This window comes from Apteryx mantelli, chromosome 23 (assembly GCF_036417845.1).
Source record: "Apteryx mantelli isolate bAptMan1 chromosome 23, bAptMan1.hap1, whole genome shotgun sequence".
Classification (NCBI taxonomy): domain Eukaryota; kingdom Metazoa; phylum Chordata; class Aves; order Apterygiformes; family Apterygidae; genus Apteryx; species Apteryx mantelli.
This window is the reverse complement of record NC_090000.1, coordinates 8,754,804-8,768,105: the sequence shown is the minus strand read 5'-3', so window position 1 is coordinate 8,768,105 and position 13,302 is coordinate 8,754,804. Positions and strand designations below refer to the sequence as shown.

At 62.2% G+C, this 13,302-nt stretch overlaps 2 protein-coding genes across 7 annotated transcripts; one reads left to right on the top strand and one right to left on the bottom strand.

Moving 5' to 3' along the window:
* Positions 1–2,872, top strand: TMEM218 (transmembrane protein 218). The gene is made up of 3 exons (XM_067310175.1): positions 1–138; positions 246–348; positions 2,209–2,872. Exons 1-3 carry the CDS (start codon positions 29–31, stop codon positions 2,341–2,343), a joined length of 348 nt encoding a protein of 115 aa, XP_067166276.1. The 5' UTR covers positions 1–28; the 3' UTR covers positions 2,344–2,872.
* A 2,384-nt stretch (positions 2,873–5,256) lies between these two features.
* SLC37A2 (solute carrier family 37 member 2) lies at positions 5,257–12,063 on the bottom strand. 6 transcript variants are annotated; one of them, XM_067310191.1, is made up of 20 exons: positions 11,895–12,063; positions 10,053–10,134; positions 9,836–9,923; positions 9,598–9,676; positions 9,299–9,434; positions 8,704–8,780; positions 8,413–8,579; positions 8,186–8,223; positions 7,918–8,070; positions 7,687–7,777; positions 7,516–7,578; positions 7,357–7,442; positions 7,025–7,073; positions 6,763–6,836; positions 6,582–6,660; positions 6,412–6,509; positions 6,228–6,292; positions 6,070–6,118; positions 5,772–5,806; positions 5,257–5,503 (listed from the first exon to the last, which is right to left on the bottom strand). In XM_067310191.1, exons 1-18 carry the CDS (start codon positions 11,951–11,953, stop codon positions 6,076–6,078), a joined length of 1,527 nt encoding a protein of 508 aa, XP_067166292.1. In that variant the 5' UTR covers positions 11,954–12,063; the 3' UTR covers positions 5,257–5,503; positions 5,772–5,806; positions 6,070–6,075. The 6 variants fall into 6 exon arrangements, with proteins under 6 accessions (XP_067166292.1, XP_067166290.1, XP_067166291.1 ...); XM_067310189.1 differs by having other exon boundaries at positions 5,257–5,806; XM_067310190.1 differs by lacking the exon at positions 5,772–5,806.
* Between the last annotated feature and the right edge of the window lie 1,239 nt (positions 12,064–13,302).

Sequence of the window (13,302 nt, the reverse complement as noted above, 5' to 3'; positions counted from 1 at the left end):
TGCTAGGGGGAAGCGGCGGCGGCGCGGCATGGGCGGCCCGGTGCTGGGCGTGGGGCCCGGCGTGCTGGTGCTGGCGCTGCTCTGGGCCGTGGCGCTGCTGCTCTGCCTCGCGCTGGCCCGCGCGCCCGGCCCGGCCCGGTGAGTGGCGGCGGCGGCGGCGGGGGGGGGAACGGGAGGGGGTTGGGAGGGGGAAGCGGGCCCGGTGCCGCCGGTGCTGAGGCCGCTGCGGCCGCCTCTCCCCGCAGGCTCGCCGTGGCGCTGGTGCCGCTGGGCGCCGCGCTGCTCAGCGCCGCGCTGCTGCTCTTCCCGCGGGAGGGCGAGCGACCGGCGCCGCCCGCCGACGTCCAGGTGAGCGGCCCGCGCCGGCGGGGCGCGCGGAGGGAGGGAGGGGGCGGTGCCTCGCGGAGGCCCCCAACGGTCACCGGGTGGGGGGAGGGGCACGTTACCTCAGGGAGGTCCCCAACGGTCATGGGGGGGGGGATGTTACCTCAGGGAGGTCCCCAACGGCCACAGGGTGGGGGGGAGGGGACACGTTACCTCCGGGAGGTCCCCAACGGTCATGGTGGGGGGGGAGGACACCTTACCTCAGGGAGGTCCCCGACAGTCACAGGGTGGGGGAGAGGGAACACGTTACCTCAGGGAGGTCGCCAACGGTCATGGGGGAGGAGGACACGTTACCTCAGGGAGGTCCCCAACGGCCATGGGGTGGGGAGGAGGGGACACGTTACCTCAGGGAGGTCCCCAACGGTCATGGTGGAGGGGGGGGGGAACACACGTTACCTCAGGGAGGTCCCCAGCGGTCATGGCAGGGGGACACTACCTCAGGGAGGTCCCCGACAGCCATGGGGTGGGGGTGGGGAACACGTTACTTCAGGGAGGTCCCCAACTGTCATGGGGGTGGGGTGGGAAACGCACGTTACCTCAGGGAGGTCCCCGACGATCATGGTGTGGGGGGGACGCGTTACTTCAGGGAGGTCCCCGACAGTCACGGGGTGGGGGCGGGGGGACACACGTTACCTCAGGGAGGTCCCCAGTGGTCATCAGAAGGGGGCTGCTACCTCTGGGACGTCCCCAACCCCCCCCCAGTGTTGTCCATTCCCTCTGGGCCACCCCCAGCGGCCGCCCCAAGGCCCCGGGGACAGGCTCGGACCTCCGCGTGGGGCCACCGGCCGCCGCCGCTCCTCGCTCCCCTTCCATTTGACTCGATTTTCACCGCTTTCCTCCTTTTCCGAGCCCCGTTCCCACTCGCTTAGCAGGGATCTTATCCATTATCCGCCCATTTTCCAATTCGGCCGCCTCTCGCTTGCCGCAGCCACCGCGCGCGTTGTGTTTCGAAGCCCGGTCGCCACTCTTTTCGCTCTCTTGTAGGTTCTTGCCCTCCTTGAGCGTGGAGCCATCGCTGTTTTCGCCGCCATCCCGAGCTTCTTTAGCTATTTGGGTTCTGAATACGCAAAGTTTTACCTCGTTTTACTTTTAGGTGCAGTTTCCTCCATTCCGTTATTAATGCACGGAGGAATATTACTCTTCTAGACACCGATTCGTGTCAATTTGTCCCGTATAAGCTACAAGGAAGCTCCTTATTTTTGTATTTTCTCCTCCTCGGGCGTGAATTCCTTGTGTAAACGTTGGCAGCGAGACAAAGGAAGCGTCCGCGTCTGCTAGGCCAACAGAAACGGAAAGCTTATATAATATATATTTTTTAAGCGTCTTCCATTGGACTGGACCTGTCCTGACTATCAATAATACATGATCCGGGCTCTCTGCACCGAAACGCCGCTAATTGGCTAATTAAAAAGAGAAACGTGGCGAAGGAGCGAGCGGATCACACACGGGAGACACCTCCTGTAGCGACGCCGAGGCCGAGCTTGCGCTAACGCGTTTTTGGTCAAACCAAGCCGGGGGTGAGCAAAGCTCTGGGGTCGTCTCGGGAGCCGAGAGGGTGATTTCCTAACCGGCTGCCTCTTATTACGTCTGTCTTGCCTCGCCTCGCAGTCTGTATTTTATTTTTTCTTTTTAATCATCTTTTTTCCCTCTTTTTCCCTTGCTTCTGAAAAGAAAGAATTATTCGTTTCAGGGTGAAGATGCGCCACGGCGGCGGCGTCCTCGGGCATTTGGTGGCTAGCGGTGCGCGAGAGCTGCTGCAGCTTTTGACTCCCACCCCCGGAGCAGACCGGCGGCGTAACCCGTGTGTTTTCCCGCTCTCCGCAGATCGTGGATGCCTTCTTCATCGGCCGCTACGTCCTCCTTGCCGTCCTCAGCCTGATCTTTCTGGGAAGCCTCTTCCTGATCCTGGTTTACCACATCGCCGAGCCGGTGTATGCCAAACCGCTCCGTCCCGGCTAGCGGCATCCCCAGGGAGCAACCGCCGCGCAGAAGAGACAGGAAAGCTAAAACAGGGAGATGCCAAAGAGAAAAAGGGAGGCGAAATCCAAGATGCAGCCGGGTCTGCTTGAACGATGGGTCTTCAAAATTTGGGCTGGCTTTGTTTAATGGTCTCTCTGCCCCTTCCGACCTTCTAAATTATTTTTTAGCAACTGACGGATTTTTATTTTTTTCCTTTCGGTAGCAGGGTAAATCCTCGGGAAGAGGAAATCCCATATTCATGGCAATAAAACAGGAAGGCGAACGGGAGCCTCTCCTAAAGCTCAACACTTCTGTTTTTCGGAGCTCAGAGAGAGCCGGGGAGGCAAGCGAAGTGCGGTGCTCTGCGTGCTGCAAAGGTTTTTTTAACCTCTCTTTTTTCCGGGCCCAGGAGAAATAAAATCTGTGGACTTCTTTGTACTGCGCTTGATTTACTGAGCAGATCCACAAGGATTGGTTTGTTATCCTTCCTTTTTCCTGGAAGCTTAAGACTAATAAAACTCTCTAAGAACCCCCTGATTTAGCCTTTCTTTATTCTCCAGGAATGTCGTCTTTTGTAGCCCCATGGTGATGGTGTCACCGTAAAGCGCTGAAGGACCTTCTGCTTTTCCCGTGCCAGCCATGCTTTGGGGGAAATCTGCCCTCTCCGGCACGTGGGCGGAGATGGTTTGGGATCCCTTTGGCCGTCGGCTCTGTGATTGGCACAGCTCAGCCTTCGCGCTCTCCGGAGGAGCAAGCCGAGCGACCTTCATTCATTCAGTTGGGGATTGGAAACGGGGGCATAATCCCCCTCCAAAATCAGAGGATCGGGAGCGCTGAGTGCTCTGTCGAGCCAAACTGGCTCGTTTTCTCCCAGCTTACCGATAACCCAAAGCTTTGGAGGGAGCGAAGGAAAAATATTCAAAATAACGCTGGACCGGGCATGTTAAAATCCACCCGGTATGATAACAGTAATTATATATTAGTTAATAATAAAGATATGTTAAGGTAATAGTTGTTCACCATCTTAAAAATCCCTCAAAACTGATTTTTTTGTTGTTCCCACAGGGACCAAGCGGCAGCCAGGCGCGGAGAAGAGTCGCTCGCGTTTCCGAGCCCCGTTGCGCCTTCAACGGTCGAGTCGGCAGCGGATCTTGCCGTGAGCTTAAAGCGACGTTCAGCCGCGCGGGAGCAGGCCGGAGCTGCGTTCGGGGGTAATATCGCCAAAAGACCGAGGGCGAAAAATCTCATAGCTCGGTATTGATTTTTCTTTTTCCTTTCTTTTTTTTTTCTTTTTTCTTTTTTTCCCTCATTTTAGAGCTTTGGCCTTTTTTCATTTTGAACTCGAGACGCGTTAAAGATGAAAGCAGCTGCCCTGCAGAAAAAAAAAACCAGCACCCGACCAGGGAAAAAGATAAGTATTCTTCAAAACCTGAACATTTTTGGAGCGTGTAAACGCTTCTCCTGAAGCTGTTTTCCGGAGGATTCGAACGATGGCGTTAAGGAACGTGCCGAGCGTTTAGGCAACGCGAGCGCGTCGGGTCTCTCGGCGATTTCCAAGTCCCGCCCGGAACAAAATTCATCTTTAATTCAGCATCTTAGCAACATTTCAGCGTGCGCCGCCAGCTTCACGGCTCGCTTCTGCCTGGAAATGCTGGAAAAGCATTCAAGGAATGGGGAAAAAAAATCCTAAAAGCTAGGATTTTGGGGGTTTTGCTAAAAATCCCCAGAATGGGCTGGGAGCGAGCAGAAATCGCTTGTTTTTCTGGGGAACCAAACAAGCGAAGGAGTCAGAGCACACAGGGATTAATGCCACAAGGGTGGGAGCCCCTTTAATTAGCTGCTGCCTTTAATTAGTGCTGCCTTTAATTAGCCCATTGGGAGAAGCTGGGATGGAAACAGCCTCTTGGTTGGAGCAAAGCTGGGGAATTGCCCTGGATGCACCTGGGTTTTTCCTGGAAAGCAGGGGGGGAAAAAAAAAACACCTCCCCGACCTCCTTCCCAACCAGGGTGCTGCCAAACGAGGATCTTCTCCCGATTTTCGTGAAATAAAGGCAAAGAAGAGGCCGCGACGGCTTTTCCCTGCCTCCCCGTCCGCCCTCCGACCTCAGAAATCTCGGCGACGGCAGCGTTTTTTTTATTTTGGCGCTCGGAGCGGTTTTTGCAAGCACCGTTTAAAAGCGGCGCCGGGGGCCGAGTCGCCTCGGACTTGCCAAAAGCGTGAGTCAGCCCCAGCCTAAAGAAATCCATCCTGGAAAAACTACGAGACGCTAAAAACCGGGATGGGAGGTGGGGGGGAAAAAAAAAAAAGAAAGGAAAAAAAACCGATTTGCTCGTGCAACGAGCTCCCGTGGGCCTCAAATCTCACAGGGTGTTTGCTTTAAAAGTGTATTTTGAGCCCTCATCTTCCTCATCTTCCTCTAAAAGAGGAAGATCTCGGCTTCCTATGGCGAAATGTTGGTTTTGGGGTTGTTTCCGGAGTCTCGGATGTGCTAACCCCCCCCCCCAGCTCCGTCGGCATTTGCTACAACAGGATTTTCTCTCCCTAGGAAAAAAGGGGCAATTTGGGATTTTGGGCCTTCCCCCCTGCACATCTGGCCGCACATCTGGCCGGTCGTAAGCTCACGGGGTCCCGGGAGAGCTGGCGGAGACGAGCCGGGCACTCGCAGCAGCCGGATGGTACGGAAAGGAAAAAGAAAAAAAAACGCCACTTTTTCCAGCAAGGGTGAGGCATTTTGGGGGGGAAAACAACTGAATGTGGGCTTAACGAAAAGCACAGATTCGGCGAGTGGCGCCATAAGCAGCTTCCCCCTCGCCGGCTCCCGAAAATCCCCAGCCGGAGGACGGCGGGAGCTCCGGCTTTGCCGACGCGACCTGCCCACGGAGGGGGGGGAAAAAAAACGCAAGAGCGGCAGCGCGGCCTGAGCACTGTTTTAATATTAAAAAAGAGGAAAAACCAAAGGACGGCGGCCGGGAACCAGCCCGGAAAACGGGGCTTCTCGCTGCTCTGACCGTGGCGGGATGGAGCCGTGTCCACTCCGGCGTCCGCTCTGGTGTCCTCTCCGGCATCCGGGGTGGCGGGCGAACGCTGCTGGCGTATCGCCGCCCTTGGGCTCCTCGCGGCTGGCGACGGAGGCGACGGGAACGTCAAAATTCGGCGAACCTGCGGGGGACAAGAGCGAGCGGCTGAGCCAGGCGGCCGGCCCACGCGACGGACGCTCCGAAGCCAGAGAGGCGGAAACGCCGGGAGCAGCCCAGCACCACAGGAAGCCACCGCCACCTGCCACACTGCCCGAAAAAACCCCGCCAGGATATTGCCGGCGACGGGAGCCGCTTGCTTCCCGCACCGGCGGGACGGCGCAAACCCGAAGCATCTTCCCGCAGCCCCTCCACCGGCAGCTGGAAAACCCGGACACCGGGCCCGAACTCACCATAGCGGCAGGCCCGGAAAAATTTGCTCTTTTACCTGCAAACGCAACGGAGACATAACGGACCAAACTTTGGGAAGGGGGTGGGGGGGAAGCCGGGAGCTGCCCCGAAGCTCAGCATCCCGGAGAGGGGGGGCCCATCCAGATCGAAACTCCCGATGGGATTTAAGCGCCCATCTCTGGAGCGATAATCAACCGTTTGCTCCGGCGGCGTCCGAGTGAATGATTTTTTTTTAATCTCGGTGTTTGTGGTTTGATTATTTTCGGGATGAGGGGGGAAAAAAACACCGGCCATACTCACGCCGGGCTACTCGCCCGCCAGCGCTGACTCGGTCAGCTGCACACTAGAGCTACAAAGACACCAACGGCGGCGGCGGGCTCAACCCCCGGGAGCGCGCCGGCGCCGAAACCCACCACCACGGCGATGCCGGCGTTTTCCCTGGAGCCGCCGGCACCTACCCTCGCTTCCTCGGCACGCAGCCGCGCCAGCCGCGGATCTCCTTGAGCGCCAGGCGGGAGAGCAGCTGGGGGAGGAAGAGGAGGAGAGCTTCACAACCGCGTCGGTCCCCAAACCCGGTGGGCGCCGTTGCCGGCTCTTCCGAGCCCGTTTTGGGGCGGAAAGGAGGAAAAACGGAGGACGCACCAAGCAAGCGGAGACGTCGGCGGCGATCAGCATGTAGAAGACGTTGGTCCAACCGGTGGGCGAGATAAGGCCGGCCAGCAGCGGTCCCAACGCGGCACCTGCGCGGGATGACGCGTCAGGGGGGCGCCGGAGCGGGGATCCCGAAAACGGGCCGCCAGCACCGTACGCACCTATGGAGCCGGTGCCGTCGATGATGGCGGTGACGGTGGCGAGGGCCCTGGCGTTGCCCTTGAGGCACTCGTGCGTTCCCTGGCGGAGCGGGCGAGGGGAGGCAAAGCCGTGTCGGCAGGGCCGGAGCGGCAGCGACGGCATCGCGCGTCCGCCCCGGCGCCGCCGAACGGCCGCTCTTACCAAATCCGCGGAGACCGCCGTGGTGATGAGGGCGTACGGTCCGTTGACCAGCCCGCCGCACACGATCAGCATGGCTGCCGGCGGAGAGGAACGTCGTGCCGTCTCTTCCCGCTCCCTTCGCTCCCCCCCGCCCGGAAAAACCACCGCGCTCGCCCCCGGCGCCGCTTTGCCGTCCCGGACCTCCGAGCCGGAGGACCGAAGGCCGGTGGGAGAGGGGAAAGCGGGGAAGCGGGTCGCCCTCGCGCCGGCGGGAGCTCCTCACCCATGGAGACGCCGATGCCGTTGTGGCCGATGTGGTTGTACAGGAAGAGCTGGGAGGATTGAAGGAAGAGAGACGCGGATGAAGGAAAAGAGATGCGGCCGCAGTGTGGATCCCTTTTCCAAAAGGGGAGCGTCAACCCAGAGCCGCCGGGGCAAGAGGGTGAGGATCCGCTCCGGACCCCTCCACCACCACCATATCCCCCATCCGCGGTGGCGTTCCAGCTCATGGAAAACTTAGTTTTGGGAGTGTTTTGGGGGAGTTTTTTAGGGGGAAAAAAAGCGGGGCCAGAGCAGGCGAGCCGGCGGAGACGCTCCCGGCTGCTGGACGCTCACCATGGGAGCGGCGGCGACCAGCATGGCACAGCATGTGGTGGCCCGGCCACCGGTGTAGTCGGAGACGAGGCCGGCGATGATCCCGCCTGCGGAGAGGATTGCAGCATTGGAAAAAAAGGCGGAAAAAGGTAGGAAGCCACACGGGGACAGGCAACGCACCCACGATGCCGCCAGCGTCGAAGAGGGTCGACAGGTCGCCCGCCTCCTTGGCGCCGAAATGAGCTGCGGGGAGATGGAGCGGTGGGATGAGGAGGTGGCTTCCGGCGGGGGGCGGACCGGCCGCATCTCAGCGTCACCCCCCTCTGTCCCCCCCCCCCAAAAAATACTCACCCACGTTCACGATGTAGAGGGGCAGCCAGTAGAGGAAGGTGTAGCTCACCAGCTTGGCGAAGAGCAGGCAGAGGGAAAACTCCACGACGCCCTAGGAGGACAGGAGAAGACATCAGCGGGAGGACAACCACCCACCATCTCCTCCACCAGGTGCTTTCCATCCCCTTTCTCCATCACCACAGCTTCCCGGCGGCGTTTGGACTGGGATACTGGGTGGCGGATGCTACTCACTGGTATCCGGAGCGCCCCGAGGAAGCTGATGGCTTCGGCCTCCTCGGCCGCTTCCTTGGGACTCTCCGAGCGGTCCAGGCTGGTGCGGCTGGTGGCGCTGAGCGGCCCGTCATCCGGCAACGCCGCTTCGGCGTCCTTCTCCCCGGGCGCTGCCTGAAACGGGGACGGTCGGGCCGGCGTTTCCCGGGAGGAGCCGGCGGCATCCTCCGCGAGACCCGGAGGCGGCTGATTTCCACCGTCGGGACGTCGGCGAAATTTTCCGACTTACGTGGTGCAGAGGCGGACTGCAGCCGACGTCCTCGGGATCTGCGAGGAGAGAGGTGGCCCTGTGAGCGCTCGCTCCGGCGGCCATCCTTAAATCCTCTCCCAGCGCTCAGCTCCGGCGGTGTTTTTTTCCAGCAGCGAAACACCCCAGGAAAAACACCGAAGGGTCTCCCGGGTGGTTTTCCCGCACGATGGCGAGCATCGGCATGGCCGTGTCCGGGTGCCACTCACGTTCCACGAGGAAGAAGAAGCAGACGAGGCCCATGGCAGCGATGATGGCGCCGGGCACGATGAAGGAGAGACCCCAGGCGGACGACACCCACACTCCGGCGATGAGCGAGCCCAGGATGTTGCCCACGGAGGTGTGCGAATTCCAGACACCCATGATGAGCCCCCTCCTGGCGCAAGGCACCGGGGCCGCGCTTGAGTGGGGCGCCGCCGAGCCGCCCGACCTCGGCACCTCCGTCGGGAGCGGGGCGACCGATCCCCCCCCCCCTTTTCCCAGGCATCCCGAGGACTCACTTTCCCTTTCCGAACCAGTTGCCCACGCAGGCCACCACAGCAGGCCAACCCGTCGTCTGCACCAAGCCGTTGCAGATCTGGCGAAGAAAGCGAGGAGGGGAGGGAAAAACGGCGTGGCGCGGTGCCGACTCCATGTTTTTTCCCGCCCCATGGCCGATATGGGAGAGACTGAGCGATTTCACCCCAATCCGGACAGACCCGGAGCAAAACGCTTGGCTTTGGGGGGGTTTTCCGCCCCCTCCAGGAGGTGCCGGCACTGTGGCCATGCCAGGTGAATCACAGGGGGCAGGTGGCCGAGTTGGGACGGTTCCCGCAGCCGATATTTCCGCAGCTGACGTCCCCACGACCCATATTCCCGTGACCCATATTGCCGCAACCCGCATTCCCGTGGCCCAAATTCCCGCGGGCGGGTGCCGGCGTTTCCGGCTGTTGCCAAACGGGGCCACGCTGACCCAGCTCAACCAGGCCGGCGCAATTAGGGATCTGAGGCAGTTTCGGCACCCACGCGCGACCGGCCACAAGGTTCGGGATGGAGTCGGGGGGGGGGGGGTGTTTTTTGCGCCGGAGCGGCTCTTCCCGGCGGAAGGGGCCTCACCTGCATGACGATGAAGTACCAGAGCACGTGGATGTCCCAGAAGTAGCCGAGGCCGAAGAGCGCCGTGAAGACCCCGCTCAGCACCATCCCCCCCGACAGGTAGTACCGCAGTGGCAGCCGCTCCCCGAAAATCCCGCTGCGAGCCCAAGGGGAGGAAAAAAATTTTAAAATAAAAAGGAAAAAAAAAGCGGATTTACTGGATTTTATTCCCCCACCCCGAGCGGGAGCCCCGGGGCCGGCAGGGAGGGAAGCGACGGCGGGAAAAAAGGCCGGAGGCAGGCGGATTCGGGGCAGCGGACCTGATAAACATGCCGATGGCGTAGGCCACCAGGAAGGCGTTATCCAGGGCGCCGAAAAGCTCCTTGTAGTTATCCCCATCTGGAAGAAAAAAAAATTTAAAAAAATTAAAAAGGACCCAGGAAAAAATGGCTCCATCGGGAAACGGCGCCAGGGCGGCACCGGTCGGCGCTCGCCGCCCTTCGGTGGCCAAAAAAAGGGGGGGATTTTGGGGAAGGGGACACGACGGCGGCGCCCTACCGAAAGGCGCCCAGCTGCAGCCGGCCGTGCCGTTGGAGCCGTTGCGGCGGTCAGAGGCGGCCGCCGAGCAGTTGAGGTGCAGCTGGCTCTGCGGAGAGAGCACAGCGGCCGCGCTGGGGACGGGGGACAACGGCGGGGTGTCGTCGTCATACCCCCGCCATCGCCGGATTTTAGGGACCCCCCCCCCCCCCCCCCCAACCACCACCCCTTGCTCTACCTTGACGATGCTGATGGGTTTGCGCGAGAGGTGGTAGCTGGTGTAGAACAGGAAGGTCAGCAGCAGCGTCAGGCCCCGGTAGCTGCGGGCGAGAGGCATCGGAACGGGCGTCAGGACGGGCGTCGGGATGGGCGCCAGGGCGGCTCGCGGGGCCCCCAGTCGAGCCCCACCAGGGGCTGAAACTCGAAAGCTCCAAGCGCTTCCCCCTCCCCAAAAAATCCCCCTCGTAACAGCATCGCGGAGCAACTCAGAAGGGGGGGAAAAAAAAGCCCCGGAGGTCTCGGAGCAGAGTGCGGGAAAGCTCGCGTTGCCCCAATTCCGGTGGCGACGGAGAGCTGGGAGGATGGGGGTGAGTAAGGGGCGCGGGGAACGCGGCCGACCGAAAAAAAAAGGGAGGGGGGGGAAAAAAGGTTGACTCAAGGAGCGGACGGAAAGACTGACGGCGGGACGGAAAGAGGAAGCCGGCGGCCGCTGGAGCGCCGAGTCGTTTGGCAACGGCGTCGCGTGAGGACAAGCTTCGAAAAACACCGGCTTAAAAAAATATATATATATATAATAAAAAAAAAAAAAAAAATCAAGGTTGGGTTTGTCATCTTGTAGAACAGGATGCCCCGGGCTGCGGGAACGGGGCCAGCTGCGGGGCCACGTGGCACCGTCGAGCGTCCCCGAGCTGGTGGCACCGGCCCCGGTGGCCCCCGGTGGCCTCAGGCTCCGGCCAGGTGCCAGCGTCGCCGGTGGCTCCCCGCCAGGCCCCGGTGAAGGAGTCGCCAGGTGCCAGGTGTCCTGGCCAGGGACCGGTCCCAGGCAGGTGCCGGTGTCCCCAAGGCTGGTACTGGTGTCCCCGGTCCCTGGCCCAACACTGGTGTTCCTTGGTCCAGTGCCAGTGTCCCCAGTTCCTGCCCTAGTCCTGGTGTCCCCAGATCTGGTGCCCCTGGTCCCTGACCCGGTATCCCCTGGTCCGGTGCTGGTGTCCCCAAAGCTAGTGCCAACGTCCCCACTCCCAGTACCAGTGTCACCAGCCCCTGGCCCAGTGCCCCCTGCTCTGGTCCCAGTCCCAGGCTTAGTGCCAGCGTTCCCTGGTCTGGTGCTGGTGTCCCCAGTCCCGGTGTCCCTTTGGCTGCTGTCCCCTGGCCCAGTGTCCCTGCTCCGGTACCGGTCCCAGGCAGGTGCTGGTGTCCCCAGCCCCTGGCCCAGTGCCAGCGTCCCCTGGTCCAGCGTCCCCAGTCCCTCTGCCGGCACCAGCATCCCCAGCTTGGAGCTGGTGTGCCCCGTTCCGGTGTCCCCTGTCCCCATCCCAGTGTCCCGGGGCTGGTGCCCCCCCAGGACCCTCCTGGTCCCGGTCCCGGTGTCCCTGGGCTGGTGCCCCCCAGGGTCCCCTGTCCACGTCCCGGTGTCCCTTAACCCAGTGTCCCCGGGCTGGTGTCCCCCAGCACCCCCCTGTGTCCCGGTGTCTCCGGGCTGGTGCCCCCCAGGGTCCCCAAGTCCTGGTGTCCCCAGGCTGGTGCCTCCCAGGCTCCCAGGGTCCCCTGTCCCCATCCCAGTGTCCCTTGATCCAATGTCCCCGGGCTGGTGCCCCCCTAGGACCCCCCCGGTCCCGGTCCCGGTGTCCCTGGGCTGGTGCCCCCCAGGGTCCTCATGTCCCGGGGGCCCCGGACTGGGGTCCCTCCCCAGGACCCCCCTGGTCGTCCCGGTCCTGGTGTCCCGGGGTTGGTGCCCCCAGGGTCCCCGTGTCCCGGTGTCGCCGGGCTGGTGCCCCCCAAGGTCCCCGTGTCCCGGTCCCGGTGTCGCCGGTCTGGTGCCCCCCAGGGTCCCCGCGTCCCGACTCCCCCCGGCCCCGCTCACCGGCTGTCGCGGGGCAGAGCGCGGAGCAGGCGGATGCCGGGGGCGAGCGCGACCCTCATGGCGGGACCGGGACTGTCACTGCCACCGGGACCGGACGGGCCGGACCGGCCCCGCCGCCGCCGGTTAAATGTCCCCGCGGGGCCGCGCCGCCCCGCACCGCCCCGGCGCCCGGCTCCGGCCCGCCCCGCTCGGCACCGGCACCGCCCCGGCCCGGCTCCTTCCCCTTCCCCCTTCCCCTTCCCGATCCCCCTTCCCCCTTCCCGGCGCGGCCACCGCCCCTGCCCCAAATACAGACCCCCCCCCCAGCCCTATATATATAACCACCACCCCCATATACAGCCCCGTGCCTATATATAAACCCCATCCCCATGCACAGACCCCCCCCCCCCCGCACAGCCCCTGCCCCATATACGGACCCCCTTGTAATACAGACCCCTCCCCATAGAGCCCCTTCCCCCTATACAGCCCCTTCCCCCTATACGGAGCCCCTATAGGGCCCCTTCCCCCTATACAGAGCCCAGTTCTCCCGTGCAAGCACAGGGGAGGGCGGCCGAGCTCTGCACGCCGGCCCCCCCCCCCCGGCCCCGGTGCAAAAGCTTCGGCTCCGTGTTTTAAACACGGGTGGGGGGGGGTGGTTTGGGGGTTTTGGAGGTTTTTTTTGTTTGTTTGATCGTTTTTTGTGTTTTTTTCCCCCAGGCCGCCGCTCCCAAAATCCCCCCCGGCAGCTGTTTTAAGGCAAAGGGGAAATAAAAAAGTGAGGGGGAAGCGCCCAGGGCACGGACACCCGACGGCCGTGGGAAAAGCTCGGCCCCCGGGTTTATTCGCGGGGATTTGGGAAGCGCTGCCAGCGCAAAATCGCCCCCCCCTCCCCGGTGCTGCAAGGAGCCCATTTATGCCGTGGCGAGGGGAGATTTGAGCTTCCCGGCGGCGGCAGGTCACAAGTTTCGGGATCCGAGGACATCAGGGCTATTCCGTCCCGGGAAAAGACGTCAGCGGCCAGGCACCGCACTTTTTCCCCCTTCGAGAAAAAGCGATTCAGCACCGTTGAGCCACGGCACCAGCTCCCCCTGCTCCGGCAGGGAAAGCGAGGAGGAGGAGGAGGAGGAGGAGGAGGAGGAGGGTGAGGTGATAAAACCCCGCACGGGCATCTCCACACGTGGAGAAAAAGGGGAAAAGGAGGAAAAAGCAGCGACAGCCGGAGGCAGTGGAGCCAGGAGCGAGACATCCAACAAGCGGCCCCAGGGCAGGGGGGAGGCAGCTGAATTTTGGCCCTGGAGCCGCCGACGGTTCCGGGTCGCGGCGTTTCCTCGCCGATAACGGCTTGCGCTCGAGAGCCAAAAAAAATAAAATAGGTATCAGTAAGCGCGGAGCACTCGGAGGCCCCGGAGGCCGCCCGGTCTTCCGGCCT

Coding starts and splice junctions, on each gene's coding strand:
- TMEM218 (XM_067310175.1), top strand. CDS start 29: ATGGGCGGCCCGGTGCTGGGCGTGGGGCCCGGCGTGCTGGTGCTGGCG. Junction 139..245: donor CGCGCGCCCGGCCCGGCCCG/GTGAGTGGCGGC, acceptor CTCTCCCCGCAG/GCTCGCCGTGGCGCTGGTGC. Junction 349..2,208: donor CGCCGCCCGCCGACGTCCAG/GTGAGCGGCCCG, acceptor CGCTCTCCGCAG/ATCGTGGATGCCTTCTTCAT.
- SLC37A2 (XM_067310189.1), bottom strand. CDS start 11,953: ATGAGGGTCGCGCTCGCCCCCGGCATCCGCCTGCTCCGCGCTCTGCCC. Junction 8,580..8,703: donor AACTGGTTCGGAAAGGGAAA/GTGAGTCCTCGG, acceptor GCCTTGCGCCAG/GAGGGGGCTCATCATGGGTG. Junction 6,661..6,762: donor CGGCGGTCTCCGCGGATTTG/GTAAGAGCGGCC, acceptor CCGCTCCGCCAG/GGAACGCACGAGTGCCTCAA.